General features: G+C 41.0%; 1 protein-coding gene across 1 annotated transcript in view; it reads right to left on the bottom strand.

Annotated features, from left to right (window-relative positions):
* The window catches only part of pygb (phosphorylase, glycogen; brain), an 85,053-nt gene that overhangs the window by 44,274 nt on the left and 16,518 nt on the right, over positions 1-24,261 (bottom strand). The window contains exons 2-6 of the mRNA XM_080200137.1: positions 23,984-24,085; positions 20,539-20,617; positions 16,604-16,707; positions 14,111-14,242; positions 12,896-13,007 (exon numbers count right to left, since the gene is read on the bottom strand). Of these exons, the coding sequence (XP_080056263.1) occupies positions 12,896-13,007; positions 14,111-14,242; positions 16,604-16,707; positions 20,539-20,617; positions 23,984-24,085 (529 nt within the window). The remainder of the gene's footprint in view (positions 1-12,895; positions 13,008-14,110; positions 14,243-16,603; positions 16,708-20,538; positions 20,618-23,983; positions 24,086-24,261) is intronic.

Genomic DNA, 24,261 nt, shown 5'->3' with positions numbered 1-24,261 from the left:
CCCCATTTAATATCACCAGTACAATGACCTGCCCATAGAAAAGTTCAGCGCAGGAAGAAGCCAGTTTAAACCAGCCAATAGAGAAAAAAAACAGCCAGTTTACCACTATGTCAGGACTGCATTCCCACTGCCACCACCTCTACTGGGTCTGGTCTGCTGGTGGGTCAGGGGACAGGACATAGTCATACTCACAAAATCAGGTCTCAGCTGATATCTCAGACTCCTCCATCCATGGATATGTCAGGGTATTGCTTGACTAATACATGGGACAGCTCTCCCAATTTTGGGATGGTTAGTAAGGAGGACTAATCAGCAATACCAGGGTTGAGTGTGCCTTCATCACATTTGGTGCCGAGGTCACTGCTGGGCAGTTGAACTGGTTTTATTTCTGTTTTACGGTTCTTCCACTGTTCATTACAACTCAGCCAAACTGCTGTGGGCTGGAATCACATGGGTAAACTGGGTAAGGACAGCAGGTTTTTTTCCTTAAAAGGAATTATTAAACCAGATGGGCTTTTAATTCCAGATTTAATTTAAATCTGGTAGTAATGGTAATGTTAGTCCAGATTACCAAACCAGAAACATCAGCAATAGAATAGCGTTCCCTTAATCTGCCACAAGTATTTACAACAATTCAACAACTCCCTTGTTATTTTAAACTAGTATGTGTAAAAGTATTATTCAAATTCTCAATTTGGGATTCAAACTCACAGCTGTATTTTCACATTGGAGGTGAGATTTGGGAGGTAAGACCAGATTCCACTTCATATTCCAGCCTCCGTTTCCAGCTTGCCATGAAGTGTGATTTGCATGGGATCAGGGTCTTAATGATCTTAGAGATGGGTCTGCTGCCCAATAGTGGGAAATCGAAGAAATGAACCAATGCCAATTCTTTTATATAAATAAAAAATAAACAGCTCATGGTTACAGGAGTTTTCTGAGAAAAATGAGTGAAGCCTAAGAGCATAACAGCCATTTATTTTGCCTGATATCGCAAAGTTCTGCTCTTACTTTTAAAGTCTGAAGCAACTAGAAATTAGCAGGTTATGAGGACTGGGAGGGAGATGCAGTGGAACTGATCAGACACATGTAAATCCTACAGTCTTGTGCAAACCTCCCTGTTATTGCTGAATTACTGTCAACCAGTATAAGGCAGCAACTTCAGAAATAACAGAATCCAATGGAAGAGGTTGTGTAATACAGAACAGGGTACAACATCCCTGCACACACTTATGTACACATGAGATACTACTGCATTGTGCAAGGGTTTAACCAGTGCTCCTGGCTTCCCTGAAAGTATAGATAGTTTTACACACATGGGGCTGAAGTAAAACTACCCTGAAAAAGACATGGAAAGCTGCATCTCCACTTCTACATTTGATAAATAGCTAAAGTCAATTATCAAGGGAATTCAGTGGCACAATACAAGTCTTACACATCCTACCCATTATGAGGGTTTTATTTCATAGCACTCATCTCAGAGTCCTATTCCAGAGATTCAAATACAAAATCTAGGCTGACATTGCCACTGCACTGGGACAAGACGACCGAGTGCTTGCATGACCAATATTTATTGCCATTACTGGGTCAAAAACTTAGAACACCCTTCCTAAAAGCACCACGCAGGTACCTACAATTGCATCTCTGTTGTGGTTCAAGGCGGTGGCTCACCACCACTTTCTCAAGGGCAGGGATGGATAACAAGTGCTGGCCTCAACAACGCTTACATTGCATGAAAGCATTAAAGAAAAAGATACTAAAGTAGTGCTGTCCTGTTCTAGGTCAGTGTCTTAGATGGGATGTCACACTCAATCTGCCCTCTCAGGTGAATGTAAAAGATGCCACAAATGATTGTAAGCATAGCACAGAAGCATAGGGTGGCACAGTGGTTAGCACTGCTGCCTCAGAGCCAGGGACCTGGATTCAATTCTGGCCTTGAGTGTTTGCATGTTCTCCCAGGGGTGTACTCTGGTTTCCTCCTGCAGTCCAAAGATGTGCAGGCTAGTGGGATTAGCAGGGTAAATATGTGGGGTTAAGACACAGAGAGGGACACAGAGAGGGACACAGAGAGGGACACAGAGAGGGACACAGAGAGGGACACAGAGAATGTTCTGTCAGAGTTGACGCAGACTTGATGGGCCGAATGGATGACTCCTGCGCTGTAGGGATTCTATAATTCTATAGTGAGCCACATTGTTTGTGGAAACTTGCTGTGTGCTATTTAGCTACCATGTTTTCCTAAATTACAGCTGTGATTAGACTTCCAAAATACTTCACTGGTTGCAGTGTACTTCGTGATATTGTACAACAGCATTCCCTCTAATTTCCCACTGAGCGTATGACATGTTTGTTGCACTGCAGAGCCCTTTTAAGAATGGTGTGGTAGAGCACACACGCATCTTAAAAAGTAGTATTGCCTGTGCGTGTCCTGTTTCTTGCGTTGCTCCTGATTCTGCAGGGCCATGCACCCGTGCAGTTTAGAGGGAACAATGCAAGTTCCTTCTTTCTTTGGGAGCAGAGAGCCTTTGATCTGATGAGGTCACACCCAAGGCATTTTAATTTTCACTTGGAGAAATATTTAATTGATTTACATATTGTCTCTGTTATTACATTCAAACTGTGAAGAATAGATGTCACAACAAACAGTTCTTAGCAGAGTGCCAAAAGTGCTCAAGTTTTATAATCTATCCAGTGGAGACTCTCAGCGCTTCAGGGAGCATGTCACTCGCCCATACTTACAGCACCATATAAAGGAGAAGAATGGTCAAGATTTTAACTATCTCACTCCTGTACTGGAAACTAACAACATTTCATTTGATATCACAAAGGGATTAGAAAAGAGTGGAAAAAGCCTTTAGATAAACCTGTTAGTTTTCCTTGTTGCAAATTATGCCAGTACAACAAGAGCTATAGCATCTTTAACTGAGTAAAAATATCCTATGGTATTTTACAGAGTGTAAATCAAATGACAGCAAGCCCAAGAAAATGATATCAGGATGAGGGGCAGATTTTAATGGAGAGTCACAACAGAAAAGCAAGCCAGGGAGGCAGAGGGTTTTAGGGAGAAAAATCCAGAGCTCAGAACTCAGATGGTTAAAGGCACTGCCAGTAATGATGAGCAAGTTAGGGGATTGAACAAGAGGTCAGAATTGAAGGAAGTTCTTGGAGATGTAGGCCTGGGAGGTCACAGTGATATAGAAGGGCAACTCCAAGGAGGGATTTGAAAACATTGTCAACTGGCCTCCATTTTCCTATCGCCAGGATTATGAACCAGCCAATCAGATAAAGTTTCTATTCATGTTCTAATTGGCATAGAAAGGAGGGTGCCAAAAGAATAGACAAGCAGTGACAGGAGTGTTGGGACAGAGCAGTTAGAGGTCATTAGATGACACGATCTGGAATATATTCAGAGCTGCCTAGTGTGTGGGGACCCACCAATGTTTCACAAGTAAATTTTATTTGTTTCATTAGATGACAAGTTGGCCTCATTTTACTATCTTTAAAAAGGAATGTCAGTCAGTACACGCCTTGAAATAGAACCTGATTTGACACAAACCAGGATTGAGTAACAGGATTGGAATCTGCCTTCACTGTTTAAGCTGCATTGCTGGCCCTGCACCAATACCCTTCAACGATGGGATTGTTTAGCAGAGTGCAATCTGCTTGCAACCGTCGTGTTAACTCTCCAAACAATTCTGTGGGCAGAACCTGCAGATAATGGAAAGGGCCGGCAGCCAGAGACTGGAGAAGGCCTTTTAGAAATAGGGGGAAGCTATTGAGACTGGTTTCAATTTGATGGAGTACCTTCACAGAACACAATGGAACAACACCTGTCACAGGTCTCATTCAGCAGTTTGCTTGCTTGGTGGTAACCTCAAGCATCGATTGATGTTGGCAGGTCACACTCCAGTGCAGTACTAAACTTTCAGAAGTATACATTTTCAAATAGAGATAAAGGGTTTGCTTCCTCACGTGCACGTAAATGATTCTATATTTTAAAAGATCAAAAGCATTCTCCCTGCTATTGTGGCAATTATTTATCCATCAACCCAACCCAAAACAGATTAATTGGTTATTTATTTCATTGTTGTTGGTGGGATATTACTATGCATAAATTGGTTGAAGTAGGTTTTCATACAAATAAAAATGGTTCCTTAACTGTCACTGGCTATAATGCACATTAGAGAATGTCCTGAAGTCATGAAAGGCCCTGCATAAATGCCATTCCTTCTTTTTAAACCAATTTTGATTCCACATGTTGGGCTAAAGATTGACCTTTTCTGGTTTTGATTTACCACTCAGTATATTTAGGGGGCCATGATCAAAATCCAACTCAGCAGTTCTACACAAGTATAAGCCATGGTTTGTTTGTATTGTTAGAAAGTTCACAAGAATGGTTGATCTGGGATCACGCAGCCCATGAATTGAAGATAACCAAGTTGAAATTGGCGACAGGGATAGTTGTATAAGTGTGCTTCATCGATGTTGGACAAAACATGAACATTTGAAGTGCAGAGCATCCTAGTTATCCTTCAACATACATTACTAAAACAGATTATCCGATCATCCCAACACTAAAATAAAATACAGCAGGTGCTGGAAATCTGAAATGAGCCAAAAATGCTAGAAATATTCAACAGGTCCAACACTATAATTCTGTTTCTCTGTAACTAATGTTTAGAGTCTACGACCTTTCATTTTATCTGGCTGCAAGATCTTGCTACGCATAATTTGGCTACATCTTTTCCTGTGTTACAACGTTGACTCTACAGAAGTACTTCATTAACAATGAAGCTTTGAGACACTAAAAGCTGTGAATGATGTTATGTTAAATGTAAAGTCTTTTTGGTCTATAAGACGTGCCTCAACAATGCTGGAGGATCCTCATGGATTATTTGGCCTTGTCCACCTAAACCTGGGTTATAGAATAATAGATAAAGAATTTACAAACCCAGCTATTCTGTGCTGTAAATAAGGTAACCAACTTACAGAACTGTGCTGAAGTGGTTAAGCACTGCTGCCTCACAGCGCCAGGGATCCAGGTTCAATTATAGCTTCGAGTCACTGTGGAAACTCTACACAGACTTTCCTCCCTGTGACTGCATGGGTTTCCTCCGGGTGCTCTGGTTTCCCCTCAGTTCAAAGATGTGCAAGTTACGTAGATTGCCATGCTAAATTGACCCTATTGTCAGGGGATTAGCAGGGTAAATATGTAGGGTTGTGTGAACAGAGCCTGGGTGGGTTTGTGATCAGTGCAGTGTTGATGGGCTGAATGGCCTCTTTCTGCACTGTAAGGATTTTACGATTCTCCAAGAATTAAACATTAATTCGGACACAGCTGCGTCTAAAGAGGGAGAAATAAGAATTTTTTTTTATAAACACTATTTATAAATATTTTTAAAAAAATTATAGGGGGTAGGAAAACAATAGCTGTTGATTGAGTGCAATGATTAAAGGTCGTGTGCAGTAACCTCTGGGAACATGTCAACACAGTTGGCAATCCATAAGACACACAATGTGCTGAATTCAATGCTTCAGCGAGAGAGACACAGAGACGGAAATCACCACTCTATTCCCATGGGACACTGGATGTCAACGCAGAATTCAGGCTGGAACTCTGATCACCTGCTCATGAGGGCTGGGAATACATCTAACGGCATAAAAGATTTGATACCCAGCCAATTGTTCACTGCAGTTCTTCTAAAAATAGATCTGAAACTTGCTAGCTGTTCAGCACTGGTCTGTTTTCATAAAAATAAACAAGGTTCTTTAGCCACATTTTTATTTGGATGAAGAAACAGTTATTTACATTTGGCAATTACGACCTGAGTCTGCGGCCCTGCACCTTTGTATTACCTCCTGGTGTGGCCCATGCCCAGCCTTGTTTCAGACAGTTCAAGGTAATTTGCAATCCTTCCCATCCATACACAATGAATGCCTCATGGCAAAAAAGGCTTTGTTTAGCATCTTCTTTCCCTCCTCACAGTACATTCAATAGTTCCAAACACTTTTACGGTTCATGTCTCCTCCCCTCTCACACACACAGTGCCTCAGGTACTTCAAACCCATGTGACCCTATTACCCTCATGCACAATGGGCAGATTTTACGCTCTCCTCTGTGGGGGGTTTGGAGGCAGGGGCATTTAATCAGGCAGAATACTGGTTGATAGGGACACCATCACCTCTACCCCGGTTAAGTCTGTGGTGGGAAGGCTCACGGTCTGCCTTTCGGCCCTGCCACCATTTGAAGCCTGTAGCAGGGGATGCTGAACTCCCTACTTAAGGGGCTTTTAAGCCAACATAGGTTAGTTTAAAATAGGGACCATGATGTGCCTTATACCAAAAGGTATTACAACATGCCTTCCACATATATGAAAGTATTGTCTATTAAACAATATCAATGGTTGTGATTGTGAACAAATATTGTAATTTTAAAATGTAGCTTTGAATGTCTTTAAGCTTTGGCCAAGGGCGGCCCTAAGAGCATAATGGGGAAAAGCAGAACCAGACAGGCCACAATTGCTGTAACTAAGTATAGAGCCAACTCTGAAAGGCTTCGGAAAACCTTTCAGCTGGAAGGCACTAAGATATGGTATGCATAGAAGGATTTAATTGCAAATTAAAATGAAACTCCATTCAGTTCCTTACTCTTGGCCTCTCTGTGGCAGCTGTGACCATAAGGTATAACTAGTTAGGCAGAATGATTCCCTTTCAGTTTCCACAGCCAAGTGGCAAGGGGGAACCTTGAACCTGTCAGACATGCATAGATAAGATAGCAGTGGGGGAAAGATTTCCACGTCCTGTTAACCAATGAATGCCTAATTATGCCAGAGGCTAAAATGCTATTGACTGAGGTAAAGTATGTATTAATGTAATTGGATCATCCAGTTTGGATGGTGGGGGAAGAAATATGAATCTTTGAAAATAGTACATCAGAAATGTTCATGCGATGTGATTTCAGAGCAAAGCTGGAATCCATCCCACAAGGGGCATGGTTAGCAAGTTTACAGATGACACCAAAATTGGTGGCATAGTGGACAGTGAAGAAACTTATCTCCAATTGCAACAGGATCTTGATCAATTGGGCTAGTGGGCTGACGAATGGCAGATGGAGTTTAATTTAGATAAATGCAAGGTGGTGTATTTTGGTAGATTGAACTAGGGCAGGACTTACTCAGTTAAACGATAGGGCACTGGGGAGAGTTACAGAACAAAAAGATCTAGGGGTACATGTTCATAACTTCTTGCAAGTGGAGTCACAGGTGGACAGAGTGGTGAAGGCAGCATTTGGCATGTTTGGTTTCATCGGTCAGAACACTGAATACAGGAGTTGGGACGTCTTGTTAAAGTTAGAGTGTCATTGACGTTTACAGCATGGAAACAGGCCCTTCGGCCCAACTTGTCCACGCCACCTTTATCTTTTTTAAATCCCTAAGCTAATCCCAATTGCCCACATTTGGCTCATATCCCTCTATACCCAACACACCCATGTAACTATCCAAATGCTTTTTAGAAAATAAAATTGTATCTGTCTCTACTACTACCTCTGGCAGCTTGTTCCAGACATTCACCATCCTCTGTGAAAAAATTGCCCCTCTGGACACTTTTGTATCTCTCCCCTTAAACCTATGCCCTCTTGTTTTAGACTCCCCAATCTATGGGAAAAGATAGGCTATCTACCTTGTCTAGGACCCTTATTATTTTATAGGGCTCTATAAGGTCACACCTCAGCCTCCTACGCTCCAGCGAGAAAGTCAAGACGTTGACAAAGTATGATATTGGTAAGGCCACACTTGGAATACTGTGTGCAATTCTGGCTACCCTATTATAAAAAGGATATTATTAAACCAGAAAGAGTGCAGAAAAGATTTACTAGGATGCTACCTGGACCTGATGGTTTGAGTTATAAGGAGGGGCTAAATGGACTGGTGACCTTATAGAGGTCTTTAAAATAATGAGGGGCACAGACATGGTAGATCGTCAATATTTTTCCCAAAGGTAGGGGAGTCTAAAACCAGAGGGCATAGGTTTAAGGTGAGAAAAAAGAGATACAAAGTGTCCAGAGGGGCAATTTTTTCACACAGTGTGGTGAGTGTGTCTGGAACAAGCTGCTAGAGGTAGTAGTAGAGGCGGGTACAATTTTATCCTTAAAAGCATTTAGATAGTTACATGGGTACGATGGATATACAGGGATATGGGCCAAAAGCGGGCAATTGGGATTAGTTTAGGGGTTTTAAAAAAGGGTGGTATGGACAAGTTGGGCTGAAGGGCCTGTTTCCATGCTGTAAACCTCTATGACTTGATCTCTCTCCCAGTATGTACTGGTCAAATAACAAACATCTTTAACTACATTCTGTTTCTCAAGTCTGTGTTTAGCTAGATTTGGCTACATGTAGGGCCCTCCAGATTGGAGGCCTCAGTGAATTCCCCTAACAAAGCCCTTAACGGTCTTTACTGAACCATTAGGGGCTTCATCTTGCTACAGCTAGAAATGTCTGTCACCATGTGGGAAGCAAGAAAAGTGAATCACGCAAGCTGCTTATGGTCTCAAAGAATACATCCTCTGCAACTAATTTCTAGATCCATCTACCTACCTGCAATCAGGCATTTCCCTAAAACCTTCCCTCTGGAATTCCTGATCACATCACCAGGCCCCCCCCAAAATCCATCCCATTGATCCCTGGAGGCCTCCAAATCCCCATCTCTACATTCTCAGGATCAATAGTTCATCTGATTGACTCCCACCTCCTCTATTTCAATCTACTCCATCATTTATATTCCTGATCCTGTGGCCTTCATTGACCTGTTCACCTCGCAACTGAAAGTCAGTCCATCAATTAGGATGACATCCAAGCCATGGACACCATGTGGAGTTAAACTCCATAGTGTGGGGCAAATCCCTAATCACAGGTTCCCACAGCTTTCTGACCAAGCCATTCCCTGCAGGTCAGGCAAGAGAGAATTCCTCCAAACATCTGAGGATATCCCACTCACTCCTTGTACACACAAGAACCTCAGATAGCTCCAACAGTCTACAGCAGGCCTCCACATTTTACATAAAGCATCCCCTCTCTTTATACGCATCATAAATTCATCCTCAGACACCATAGTAGGTGTCTGAGGATTTGTTAATGCTGAGGTTTGGTAATGCTGCTTGAATAGATTTGAGGAGGTTTCATTATGTAACCATCTATACTACCCACACTGCATAGGTCACCCAAGATCTCCAACCTACAGCTACTGGAAGACAAACTGACTCTCCCTTTGAAAAATAATTAATTCATGGGATGCGGGTGTAGCTGGCTGAGTCAACATTTATCGTCCTTGAATTGAGAGACAATCACGTTGATCTGGTTCTCATGCAAGACTGACTAGGTAAATTTGATATATTTCCTCCCCTAAAGGGCATCAATGAATCATAATTTGCCGTGGTGGATCTCTAGATTATTAGTCTAGTAACAATACCACTGATACCACCTTCCTGATGATTTTTAACTGCAAGTCAACCAGCCATTACCTAGTCCTATTTTATTTATAATTAATAGGCAAAAATATTCAAATAAATAAATAAACAATTATTTAATGCGCTCTGATTTCTTTTCCAGAGTTCCTTGTAGCAATGTTCAAGAGAATCAAAGACAACCCTGGTGGATTGGCAAAGCTAGCTATAGGTATTGTAAAAGCAGCACATGACAACAGATGAATCACGCACAGCAGAATCTTCACACCTGATGTGTATTGAGCGGTGGATTCCAGAAATGGCACAACAGAAGTACACTGTAGAAGCAGCACATGGGCTCAGAATAAAACTCAGTTTCACTGATGTTTTAGGTTGAAAATTATTTAAAGACGACTACCTTTCAATCATTGGAATATTTTGCTGACTGGAGTACTACGTACTAACTCTGCACACCTTCAGGAGGGAGCCAGACATGATTGGGACACAGACTAAATCATGTAGAAGGTAAGTGGTTGCATAGATAGCATTTGATCCCTGTGATTTCCTGGACCAAATGTGATCATCTGAAGAGGGTGGAGGGAAATTTTCCACAGGCTAGGACATCACATGGCTGTGGGGAGCAAGCATCTATCATGCGCCTGCACTCATGGGAGAAGATTGATGTGATCAGATAGTCTTTTCCAGGCCATCAATTTTAACCATATGCAATTCCTGCTAGAGATAGTAAATTAAAAATGACTGGCCAGCCTTCAAGATTAGCATCACTCTGAATATTCCTTCTGCAAATTTTTGATTAAAAACAGAGGAACTGTCCATCAATACTGTATGTTAACCAGCTCATGAGCATTGCAAGGACCCCTGTTTAGAAAAATAACTCCCAAACTGCAAGGATATCCATTGGTGCATTACACCAGAGTCAGATGTTGGTCTTTCAATCAATATTCATAAAACATGTTAAGTGGATTCTGACCCAGGGGAATGTTTCAGATCTGTGCTACAGTGACCTGCATTTAAGAGTAATGGGGATGGGGGGGAAGAAATCATACATGACACATTAGTTTCCCTCCCTTGCACACAAAAGGGGGTAAAAGAAACAAACCCTTTCACTGTTCCATCTGCAGTTTGACCACGTGCCACTTAAATCATCCAAAACTAGAGACAGATGAATAGAGGCTTTACTGCAAGTTGGCAGATTCAGCCATATACAAATGAATGAAAAAGACTGCAAATGATTTGCTGTTATTGTCTCCTTCTAGCTGGAGGTGGTATTTGTACTTTAACTGGGCCAACTGCTACTCCAACCCCCCGCCCCCTGTTCACATTACTTTTCATCGCTCTCCAAAAACAGAAATTTACCATTCAAACAAGGGAAAAACAATACTGTCGTCTATAATTTATTACACTTCATTACTGTTCAGAAGGGAAGGAGGAAAAATAAAAACACTTATACAAAGCTGGTTAGGCATGAAAATGGAGTCCTGATTGTTGCAAACAGCCACAAATTCAATTAACATGGAAACAAGCCACCTTTCATTTAACTATGCAAGGCAAAACTCCACCTAATAGCAAACAACTGTGAACAAGTTCCCCAGAAAATGAGTACAGGCATTAAAAGTCATCTCTCATTTTACAAATACAAGAGACCCACACCAATGGGATCTTTTAAATGTTCAAATGGATTCAAAGATTGTTGTAATTTGACTATGTTTTGAGATTTGTCATACTGTTTAATTGTTCTAATGTCAACACTTTTGACCAAATTAGATACACTGGGCTGGATTTTATGGCCTCACTCGAGCGAGACTGGAAATTCCCACCCGAGGTCAACAGGCATTTCCATTGCCCGTCCCTCGCCCGCTCCAATTCAGTGGAGGTAAGGTGGTAAAATTCTGGCGATCATGTTAAAAGGTCAACGTGAAAGTTTGGCAAATCTTGTTAAAAGCAAAATGTGGCATTTCAGCATGATTTAATCAAAATATCTACATGTTTTACTGTAAAAAAAATGATTTATCCAACTTCCTCAATATGTACGCAAAATTGTTAATCAAAATTATTGCACTTAAAATATTTAACGTCGTTAAATGAATCATTTCAAGTAAATCCAATTTCATCCTTTGTTCCAATACCTCTTCACTTTTGCAACCCGGTTTACCCAGTTTTGTGTTGCAGTGAGTGGAAGATGAGCCCACACCTGCCTGCCAAGTTCACTTGTGCTATATAGCGCAAATGGGACTCTGTAGCTGACGCTGAGAGGGAATCCTTCTTCCCAAATGAAATCTTTGCCAATGGTTTCATAGTCAGTAGATACGTTGATTGATTGAAAAGCCAGCATCATCACCGTACCAATGGAAAAATCCAGCCCCTTCAGTTCTGAGCATAAATTTGTGTTTGATAGGTCACTATGATCATCTCTTTGCTCTGGACCGTTGTTTGCTTAAGACCCAGCCACACAGAGGCTGCTGAAAACTTTGCTCATGAACAAATAACTTCTCAAGAATCAAATGCACCAAAATTTCTTCCCTGGCCTTCCCCGTCTGTGCACTTTGCAATTTCAAATGTCCCAGAGCTCTGTGTAGAAGGGGACAGTGGTTACTAAGTACCCCCATATTTAATTACACCACCACTTGGAAGATTCTCTCCAAACCCATTCACCAGCCTGATTTGGAAATATATTGCTGTTCATTCACTACTGTTAGGGAGCAGGTTTGCCCCAGCAACACTGTGGATGTACCTATACTACACGGAATATATAGTGGTTCAAGGCAGCAGCTCACCATCACCTTCTGAAAGGCAATAAACGCTGGCCTAGTCAGCAACACCCACATCCCACGAATGAATAAAACTTGAAATGACCAGACAATCTGTCAGGAGTAATGTTAGTTGAGGAATGAAGATTGTTCAGAACACAGAAGAAAGCTCTCTTGTTGTTAGCTTGTAATAATGCTACGCTCTTTTTCACAGCCACCCAAAAGGGTAGATGGAGCTTCAGTTTAATCTGTAACATGAAACCTGCCAATACAGCACTCTCTCAGTACTGCACAGAAACTGTCAGCCTAGATTTTGTACTCTGGACTGAGATTTGAACCCACAATTTGCAGCTTGTCTGTTCCAACCAGTTTCCTCAATTCCTCTTTTTAATATCTCTCTGCATCTGTTCCATTATTGGGGCTGGATTCCTCAGCCATTTAAACCACCTGCATAGAACATTTCTTCAAAAATCTCTTACAAACATCTCCAAAACCATGGCTTTGAGCTCAACTCCTCCATCCCCTCAATATCTGCTCAGATACATTCTTTCACACAAGGACTGCTAAATATGTACATGATGGAAATCACAAGCCAATCATTGTTGAATACATACAGCAGTCATATTAGCTTGTACTGATACCAAGAACAAGGTTTTCACAACTGCAGAGAAGTTTTCTAACAACTTACAGTCTTTGAGGTTGAAGTCGTTGGGAGCCTTGGCAGACCACAGCCTCATGGTGTTGACAGTGTTGTTCCTAAATCCCGGCACTGGAGTGTCATAGGGCATGGCAAGGACAACCTGTTTTCATTAACACAAGGTCATTACTCGTCACAGAGGACTCCTCACCAGCAGCAAAGATGTAATACTTTCCTTTGAAAGGCAGAGCAAGTTTTAAAGGCTGAATCACCTACCCTTATTCCAATGAGATCATAGCTGATTTGCCACTTACTCCAGTTATCCTCCATTGCTCTATATTTCTTCATTCCCTTACAAAACCCTATTGATTTCAACTGTGAAATTCCAATTGCTTCTTAGCATTTTGCATCTCAGAAATTACCCCTCAATCTTCTAAACTCAAAGCAAATTTAAGTAATATCTGCAACCTGAATTCATGATTGTGACATATCTGTATCATCACTCTGCAAAGCTAGTATATCCTCTTCCCCTTCAGACTTCCAATGTTTAGTTACCTACGCAAGGTATGAACGTCCAAGTTGCTAGCACTACCATCTTTTTCTGGCAAGAGCTGACCTTTTCTCATTAGATCCCAAAATGTTATACCATAGAATGGGATGTAATAGATTTGTGGGAGTGAAGTTCATTTTCTGATCTCGATGGAAAGCATCTTGCTTTGTCTCATCAATTTCTCTGGTGGCACATAAAGATCAGCCATATAACAAAAGTATGAGCACAAACTGATATCTCACCATTTCATGCCACTCTCTCCCACACCAATACATTGTCATTCCTCTCTTTGCCAGGAATGATCTTAATGAAGAACCTATCCAAAAAGTGCAGTGGATGCAGGTTCCATTGTCATTTTCAAAAGGAAAAAGTAATTGAACATTTGCAAAATTATGGAGGGAAACAGGTAAATTGGGACTAATTGGGTAGCTATTTCAGAGAAGTGACATTGGAATGATAAAATTAAACAGCACAGAAAAACTTATGAATACTTTTTTCTCAGTTTTCCCACCAAAGAAAAAGGTACGACAATCCGGAACATTTTCAAGAAAGTATTCAAGAAAGCTATAAAGCTTGAGGAACTGATGACATGAATGATTGTTATTCCTGACAGAAAATGCCTAAAGGTTGGTAATAATCAGCAGCTTTGATGGTGTGACTGAAATCTACGGTTCTCCCCCAAAAATCCTACATGTTGCAGGTTAAGCGGTACATACCTGAGTATCGACCCATCTGGCGCCATCTGCGGTATGCTCAACTCGCCCATAGAAATGAACAGGGAGCATGTATTCCGGCCGTGCCTTTTCCCAAGGGTTACCATAGCGCAGCCAATCATCAGCTTCTTCTACCTTTAAATGAATGAAGTAAATAAAACATTAAACAATTTAATGGAATGCAACAGTTGCAATTTGTCTCCTGCGGATTTGTTTTGTTTTTTTAAAGGCCTGCAATTTTTGAGAGATTAGAAAAAAGATCAAATGGAATATAACAATATAAACAGTGCAAATTTTTATTTTTTGTGACAAAACTAAGGGCTCAAAATTGTAGCTTACAAAAGGTAACGACACAGAAACAGATCACTTGGCTCAACCAGCGCCACCATTTCTGCTCTACTGGAGCCTCTCCTGACCTTCCCCTACCAAATCTATTATAACCTCACATTCTCTTCTCCCTCATTTGTTTGTCTAGTTACCCCTTAAGTGCATCTATACCAGTGCTTCCCAAACTTCTTCCCACTGTAACTCAATTTTAATGCCTGAAAAATTAGTGTGACTCCAGACCGAAAACAAAGAGTTGGTGGCATAAAGACAGTTGTTGATGGGTTCAGAATGTGGACATTCAAGTTATTCATTAGGCAGAAGAGGCCACAGCTCACAATTTTATTGTGTCACACACATCACCTTGACCAGCCTTACCCTTAGGACTGCCTCTCCGCCTTAAGGAAATGGTGATAAAAAGTTCATGCTGCAGTGCAGGAATTTGGGATTTCAATCCCCTCTGTGCATATTATTTGCCTGGAATTCTCTAGTGGGGGGACAGATGGTCTACTTGGTAAATGGCAAAAATGGGCAAAGGTTTGTAGCAAAATAATCATGGATTCCTACTGTTTTGCAGGCCCTACTAAAAGCAACAGTATGGCCTCAGGACTCATTTCATTAGGCCACATCCACCAGACCAAGGCAAGAAAATAAATCACATGCATGTAAAGAGACTAGCACTTAAAATTGGATAACTACTGACATCAGATGCAGGGCTTGTAATGTCAGATCGACCCATTCATTGCCATGCAGGTAGGATTTTGTTTCTATGAATACTGTGTTGTGGAAGAATCAATAATGACTTGCTAATCGTACATTAATTGTTTCTAAATGTAAACAGTGTTATCAAAAGCGACACTGATACTGAGTGAAAGAGATTACTTTTTGTACCTAACAACTACATTTTAATTATCTGTCTGCATGAACCCGTGAAACATTTTGGACCTCCACATTTCCTACTTTTTCCATTTTAAGTGATACTCCTTTCATTTTCAAATGGATGACCTTACACTTAACTTGCATTGAAATCCACCTGCCATAGTTAATCTCCCAATCTCTCTAATTTTATGCTCTTACTACATTAATCAATATTGTCATTAGCAAACTTAAGATGTATAGTTCTCCATTTTGTGATCCAAACTAAAATTAATAGATATACAGAGATCCTTTGGGGACACAATTGATCTAATCTTTCCAATTAAAGTACATATCTATTAACCACACTCTGTCTTTAATCACCTGAACCATCTCAATGATTTCCTTCAATTCCAAGAGCTTTCATTTTGACTGTCTGCAAGCCAGTCTGCAATGTTCAGTGTAGATCAGTTATGTTTTAATTGCATTCAGGTGCACATAGAAACAGAATGAAATAAGTATTTCTGGTTGGAGATGCACCATAAGAGTAGGTGGAATTTTCCCAAAATTGCACAGTGTTAGATCGGGTGAGAAAAGCTGTGTGAAACTCACCGGTTTCTCCTCCCACCCACCTCTTCCCCAATAAACATCATCCTTCTTCCCCCAGCAAGCACCAGAGCATCCCCTCTCCCATAGTTTCTCTCCTTGCGTGCACGCACCCCCCCCCCCCAAAAAAAAACATCCATTCCCCTCACCCTATAAGGGAATTCCCCAATGGGGAAAACTGAACCTGCCTCAGACACTGCCAGGTTGGCACAGCCACGTCTCTCCCTACTCAGCGGTTATACTTACCTCTGAACCCCCAGCCTGGTCATCACGACCGATTTTCATTTTCGAAAACCAGCAACAGAAGCAACAACATTAAGCTGTATGATGTTATAACCCATTTAAGTTGATGGAGACCAGGTTCATGCCCAGATTACGTTGCCAGTAAGGCGGGGCACAGGACAGATCTCAAACTGAGATCACGCTGCCATAAATCCTCTCGAGAGTTAGCGGCCATAACAGGATTTTCACTCATGGTAAACCTGCCCTGAGAATTTCACCCAGTATTTCTCTGTATATTGAAGATTGAGCAGACACAGATTAGGCTCCAATGTTCTATCTTTCACCAACTGGCTACCTGAGTTCTATAGTCAACAGAGTCTGTTCTGTTGGCAGATAGCAGTATGTAAATTGGTCTAACAGCAATAACAAAAACTTATTTTTGACTCTTGATCAATAGATTAGGGATTTTAATCATTTCAGCAAACTCACCTGCCAACCATTAAGAATCTTCTGATTAAAAATACCAAACTCATAGCGAATTCCATAGCCATATGCTGCCAAACCCAGGCTGGCCAATGAATCAAGGAAGCAGGCTAAATACAAGAATACAAACAATGAGCAAAAGTGCTAGCATTGGTTTATTGGTACATTCACTTTTCAATGTTAGATCACCATATTACAAATGAGAGTGTAGAGCTCCTGTGTGGCATTGATTTCTGCAATGCAACTTGGCTGAAATTGGTCAACCCAGCACAAAAAGTTCAGTGGCACAGTGGTTAGCACTGCTGCTTCACAGCTCCAGGGACCTGGGTTCGATTCCTGGCTTGGGTCACTGTCTGTGTGGAGTTTGCACATTCTCCCCATGTCTGCATGGGTTTCCTCCAGGTGCTCTGGTTTCCTCCCACAGTCCAAAGGTGTGCAAGTTAGGTTGATTGGCCACACTAAATTGCCCCATAGTATTCTGTGGCGTGTAGGTTAGAGGGATTAGCGGGGGTAAATGTGTGGGGTTTAGGGGATAGGGCGTGTGGTAGGACTGTTGTCGGTGCAAACTCAATGAGCCGATTGGCCTTCTTCTGCACTGCAGGGTTTCTAAGATTTAAGAATTTGAAATGCAAGTTACATCCAATGCAAATTAAAAAAAACTAGCTCAAAAGACCATGCAAATTTAAAAAATTGAGCGGCTTGTTGACCCCAACCACAAAACTAGCCATATCCCCAGGTTACTCATGGACTAGACCTACTTGGGGTAGAAATTCACCTATGGCTGACAAAATGGGTGATAATGGATCAGCCATGTTTTATACATTGAGGGTGGAATTTTCAGCTTGCAGGATTTTCCACTCCTGCCGAAGTCAATGGACTTTTGAAAAGCTCGATACATTTTCCAGCGCCATTCGCTCTGATACAAGGCCATATAATTCAGCCCAAGTGTTGATTTTTGGTTCCATTGAAGTCAATTATATTAGCTTCTGCAGATAAAAGATGTCCAATCCAACATCTCCTATTTTGTGCCACTGCCTTAGACAAGTTTCTACTCCATATTTCTAGTGATAGATCCACTTCCAGCTGTAAAACTGCACCTGGCAATCATTTTCTGGTTGGCAGGATGTGATGAGTGATGTGCCATGGAATTGGTGCTGGGACCCCAAATCTTTACAATTTACATAAATGATTTTGATGAAGAGACCAATGTATGGTTGCTAAATTTGCTGATGACAAAGATAGGTAGAAAAGTAAGCTCTGAAAAGAGCATATGGAGGCTGTAAGAGGATATGCATAAGTTAAGTGAGTGGGCAAATAATGTGGGAAAATATGAAACTGTCCATTTTGGTAGGAAGAATAAGGAAAAAGCAAATTATCTAAGTGGTGAGAGATTGCAGAACTCTGATGCACATGGATGTGAGTGTCCTAGCACATGAATTGCTAAAGGTTAGTTGGCAAGAGGAGCAAGTAATTGGCAAAGCTAATAGACTCATCATTTGTTACAATAGGAATTGAATGCAACACTAGGGAGATCATGCTTCAGTTATACAGGTCGTTGGAGAGACCACATCTGGAGTTCGATATGCAATAATGGCCTCCTTATTTCAAAAAATATATAAAAGCGTTGGCAGCAGTGCAGAAGGGTTACTAAATTAATACCTAGAATGTATGGGTTGTCTAATAAGGCTATGCTTCTATCTGTTGGGAATTTGGATGAGCAAAAGGCAACTTGATTGAAACATACAAGTTCCTGAGGGGTCTCGAGAGGGTGGATATGGAAAAGATGTTTCTTTTTGAGGGAGCATCTAGAACTAAAGGGTCACTATAAAAAAAAGGGCCATATGTTTAAGACAGACGAGGGAAATTTTCTCTCAGAGGGCTGAGAGAATTATCTTCCTCAAAAAGTTGGCTGAGGCAGAGTCTTTGTCTTTAAAGCAGTCGATAGTCTTCATAAGCAAGGGGGTGAAAGGTTATCAGGGTAGGCAGGAATAGGGGCTGAGGTTAAAATTAGGTCAGCCATGATCTTTTGGAATGATGGAGCGGGCTGAAGTTGCCAAGTGGCCTGTTCCCAATTTGTATGTACTACTCAAATACATCACATTTTATAATACAAACAAACAGATGAAAATTTATATTCTAAAATACTGCCTGGTTGCACTGCTTCATGAAAGATTTTTTGTTCAACAACAAAAAATTAGTTTGGGCAGAAGTTTCAACTACAATTTCATTACGGAAAACTAGCAAACTTCAGAGAGAAACTGCAACAAAGTGGAAACTGTACCCTAAGGTGTCAGTTCCAGCTCGCCACAAAGTGCTCTGGCATTTGAATCAGAACATCAACCATGATCATATTGAATGGGAGGGCAGGCTCGAAGGGCTGAATGGTCTACTCCTGTTCCAATTTCATATATTCTTATGGGTGCAAGCCCCACTCCACTTGAATATAAAATCCAAGCTGATAGTCCCAGTGCATTACTAAGAAAGTGTTCCTGTGCCAGGAGATGCCGTTTTCCTCATGAGGTATATAACCAAGGCTAGGTTTGACCTGTCAGGTGAACATAAAAAGATTCCAGGACATGATTTTGAGGAAGAGCAGTTGAGCTCTCTCCAATATTTACTATTCATTTATTCTTGAACTGAAGTCACTGAAGCAAAATCATCATGCTGCTATTTGTGGAAGCATACTGTGTGAAAATTAGCCACTACCTTTCCTACATCACACCAGTGGCTATGCTTCAAAGCTATTTCTTGGCTGTAAAGCATTTTGGGATATGCAGATGCCAACGAAAGCATTTCCCAAACGCAAAACTTTCCTTCTGAATACAATGGTGCACTTACATGATTTGTTCCTTTGCTAGTCAAAAGGAAACAGGATAAAAATAAAGAGCAAATGTAATTAGCAAAAGTGTCAATTAATTATTTTTATGGCAAGACGCCCTTTGTATGAGGTAGCACAGTACTGAGTGTGCCATACTGGTGTAGGAACCAAAAGAGAAAATGCTGGAAAATCTCAGCAAGTCTGACAGCATCTGCAAGGGGAGGAAAACTGATGTTGAGTCCAGATGTCCCTTTGTCAAAGTTGAGTTCATTGGTGGAGGAACCAATGTTTTCAGATGAGACATTAAAATGAGGCTCAACCTGCCCTTTCAGATGGATAAGAAATTCTACAGCACTATTCTGAAGAAAAGCAGGAGATCTCTTGGAGTTCTGGTCCAATATTTGTCCCTCAAACAAACATCTAAAGTGTGGTTCTCCTCCCCCTCCCGTCACCCCAACCTCACCTTCAAATGATCTAGTAATTTACTCCTTTGCAGTTTGTGGGACTTTACAACATGAAAAGTTAGCTACTAACCAAAAGTGCTTTGGGACAAAATTCTTCTTGTACTTTCTTCCAACAATTTATCAGGACAACTGCAAATAAAAAAAATGGCTGCTGCCCAGTTGCCCCAATCAACAGTTAGAAGAGAAGATGCAAAAGAAAGGCCTATTTCAGAGCCATTACAAAGCTTACTCCACATTTAAACTACTCTTGTTTGCCCCTTGGGATCCAGACTTGTATATATGCTGCCAAATGGAAGGGGGATGGGAGGTAGACATATTGGCAACAAATCATTCAGTCCCAGATTTCCCACAGTGAGTTACATTATTAAGAAAAACTCCTCAATGGGTTTAAACATATCTCCCAGAAGTTTTATCTACATAAATGTGAGGGGAGAGCAGAGGGAGGCACAAAATTCAAATAAGTATCAGTCCAAGTCTCACAACACCAGGTTAAAGTCCAACAGGCTTAATTGGTAGCATGAGCTTTCAGAATGCTGCTCCTTCATCAGGAGAGTGGCATTTCCACATCATAAACCAAACTTACACTTTGTTTTGTGTGTGCACAAAGCAAGGGTGGAAATATATCTTATGGATTCTTATCAAATGAGAATTTTGATTACCTGCTAATCTTCCAAGACCGCCATTGCCAAGTCCGGCATCTTCTTCAATTTCTTCCAGTTCTTCAATATCTAAACCCAGCTAGAAGTTGGGAGGAATGAAAATTTTACCATATAAGGATTAAACATTTGCTAATCTATCCTGCTCAGAAAAGCAAAATACGGCAGATGCTGTAAATCTGAAATAAAAACAGAAGATGTTGGAAATACTTAATAGGTCAGGCAGCATCTATGGAAAAAATAGTTAATGTTTCAGGTTGATGACCCTTCAACAGAACTACTCCAGGTGGTTTTACTTTATTCCCTTTTCTATTCACCTCGAATTACAATTGGTTCAAGGGTAAAAATGACCTGACTTGCCTTGTCTGTCCAAATTTTTATCAGAATACTGTGTAGAGACAATTTTGCTACTACAGCTCAAAACTATAATCGGGCATTTTGCTACTTCTCTCATTCGTAGAATCTTACAACTTCTTAAAATAGAGGCACTAGCTATTTGGTCTCTCACGCTGGCCTAGCTAGCAATGACCACATATGGAAATAAATACCTATTTCAGCACTTTGATGGGGCAATTAGATAGAGGTGTTCAAAGTTATGAGGAATTTTAAAAAATACATGTGGTGAAATTGTTTTTACTGTTGGGAAGGCATGGGGAGGGGTGGTCAGTAACCAGAGGTTGCAGATCTAATAATAACTGGAAAAAGAACCAAGGTGAGATAATGCAGTACATTTTTTTAAAATTGGGAATGTGCTATCAGAAAGAGGAGGGTGGAAGCTGATTCAGTAGTTACTTACAAAAGGAAACTGAATATGTACTTGAAAAGAAGAAATGTGCAGCACAATGAAGAAAAAGCAGAGGAAATAGGAATAATTGGATAACTCTTTCAGAGGGATGGCCCAAATGTCACCCTCCTGTGCTATACAATTATATTGGAGATGGGTCTCTACATCCATTAGCTAAAATGACCGCCCCTGGCTAATGAAACTCTGTGCTGAATGTCAATGTTCTGGATGTTGAATAAATCAATACAACTTCCTAAGTAATGAACACATGGTGCAGCAATAAAGTCCTCTTTGGGTTGAAGTAGTGTGCTCACTGCTGCTTGGAAACTGCGCTTAGCAAGAAAATATTAAAGAATGCTGAAGCACATTACTGCAGGCTGCAATGAACTATAAAACTGAAAGACAATTACTATCTGTGCAATTGCAAATTACCAGTACATTCATTTGTTTCATTTATGGATTTCAAGATGGGATTTTTATAACACTACAGTCAGAAGGAGCTAAAATCAATGTCTGGTTTTGATATTTGCTTCAATGCAATTTTTAAAGTTGTACAGTAATTTTATTAAATCACGAGCAGAAACATATACCTATAAAGCAGAATGGAAAATATTCAGCTGTGATGTACCTTGTAAGAACAGTGACTTGCCTTCCATTCATTTAAGCTCATACTCAAGCTTGCCAACCTACACTGGCTCCTGTCCAGTTAGAAATGGGCTGAAAACCTCAGATTTTGGCTGAAATTCTCTGGTGCTGCTGAAAATTTCGCCTGGAACAGCAAATTCTCTTCTCACTTATAGTGGGGCAGCTACATAGTAGATTGAAGAATTCTGCCCTGATTTTAAAATTCATATGGAGGGGAGCACAATTCTCCCATCCCACTTTGAGCTGGCCAGCAAACTGTAGGCTGACTGTGCGGGGCCATTGATTTCAGCCTCATCAACGTGAACAGGCCCCACCCCCTGAAATTTAGTGATATTCATGTTGGTGACCTCTGCGCTGCACAGAGTGTGGGAAATTCTAGTGCAAGCTTTCACTGAAAAGGTCAGTGTGAATTACGCCTGTTTTCTCACAAATTCAGCATTTAGAATTGTTTTGGGAGAATCGCACCCCCTTATCTTTCATTCTCTTGCTCCTCCCTTTCTCAGCAAGCACCTTGTGCCCTACAAACCTCAGAGCTCAGAGTTCCTGACTTGGAAATTTGTGCATCCCCCACTTCCTTCCAACATTTTCAACCATTTATGTCCATAGTTCAAGATTTCTCTCCTTGACCTTTTCCACCTCTCTTCCTTCAAGATGTTTCTTAAAACCGACTTCTTTGAACAAGTGTTTGGTCACCTGTCCTAATAACTCCTTTGGCTGTGTCACATCTTGTCTGATTTACACTCCTGCAAAGTGGTCTGGGGTGTTTTACTATATTAAAGGCAAAACATCAAGGCAAGATGTTGTCATTAACATAGAAAGCATCTCAGTCAGTTCGCAGAAGCATAACAGATCCTGAGCAGATGACCAACAGTATGGTGGGGGCAAATAAAGGAGTTTTGAGAAGGTTTTTAAAAGATCATAGGTAGAATCCCTACAGTTCAGGAGAGGCAATTTGGTTCACTGAGTCTGCACTGACTCCGAGTATCCTCCACAAGCCCTTTCCCAACATATCCCCGTAACCCCACACATTTCCCCATGGCTAATTTACCTAACCTGCACAACTTTGGTCTGCGGGAGGATACTGGAGCACACAGACATGGGAGAACGTGTAGACTCCACATAGACAATCGGAATTGAACCAAGGTCCCTGGAGCTATGAGAAAACAGAGCTAACCACTGTGCCATCCCAGAAGGTAGGGAGGGAAGTGGCAAAGGAGAAAGTTTTCAAAAGGGATTTCCAGAGAGTTAGGCCAAGATGGCTGAAAACTAAAAATAGCTCTCAGATGGGTGGGATACATAGGAGGACAGAAAGCCATAGGGTAAAGACTGGGGAGAGGAAGAAATTAGAGAAAGCTGTGATGAAGATGTGCAAATTGAAAATGAGAATTTCCAGTCCAATATACTGGAAGGAAGGAGCATACAGGAAATAGGAGACCCTGAAGGGACTTTTAAGATGTGAAGTCAGGAAGCCATAAACCTGAAAGAGACAATATTGCAGACATGACAGTAAATAGTTGTCTCGGTGTGTGAAACTCAGCTCAAATGTTGAACGAAAGATAGAAACAATTAAGAGATAGAAGGTTTAAAAAAAATCAAATAGATGGGCAGGATAAAGAATGAAGAGAAATAAAAAAAATCACAATCAAACTAAAGACGTGATCTTCTTACAGCTGCCCCCTCACAAATATCAAACAGAATAGATTCATTTTAAAACAAAAAGGAGATTTTGTCCCTGCTCACAGTTGGTCAGTTTGAATGGAATGTGATAAGACCTTGGCCGAAGCAGTGGAATTAAAAACCACATGACAATATGATAATTAAACAACACTGAAAAGAAAAATTACAGCACCATTACCCTTCACTATATAATCCTAAAGTAGCTTGAATATGCCTCAACTTAACTAATAGATTCCTATAATTCCACATTAGCTTGTCACATCTATGCATCAAACTGCTGAATATGAACTAGGCATCAGAATACTACAATCCAGCCAATGGCACTGCTGTCATACACCATACCTGATACATGGCCTCATCACTGGCATTCTCCAGCCCCAGGTTCACCATTGTGTTCTGCAAGGTTCGGCCCATATAGAACTCCAGCGACAGGTAGTAGATACGCTGCAAAAACACAGGAAGGAAAAAAGAATTTAATATAGCAATAAAGAAACATTACATTTATACTGCACCTTTGTGACCTCAGGGCACCGCAAAACAAAAGGAGGACCTGTACTGTACAGGAACAGGCCCTCTGGCCCTCCATGCTGGCACCAATCACAACACCCGCCTAAACTAAA

This window comes from Carcharhinus amblyrhynchos, chromosome 12, assembly GCF_965287045.1.
Source record: "Carcharhinus amblyrhynchos chromosome 12, sCarAmb.v2.hapA, whole genome shotgun sequence".
Classification (NCBI taxonomy): domain Eukaryota; kingdom Metazoa; phylum Chordata; class Chondrichthyes; order Carcharhiniformes; family Carcharhinidae; genus Carcharhinus; species Carcharhinus amblyrhynchos.
Note: the sequence above shows the minus strand (reverse complement) of the source record. Positions and strands in the feature narration are given on the sequence as shown.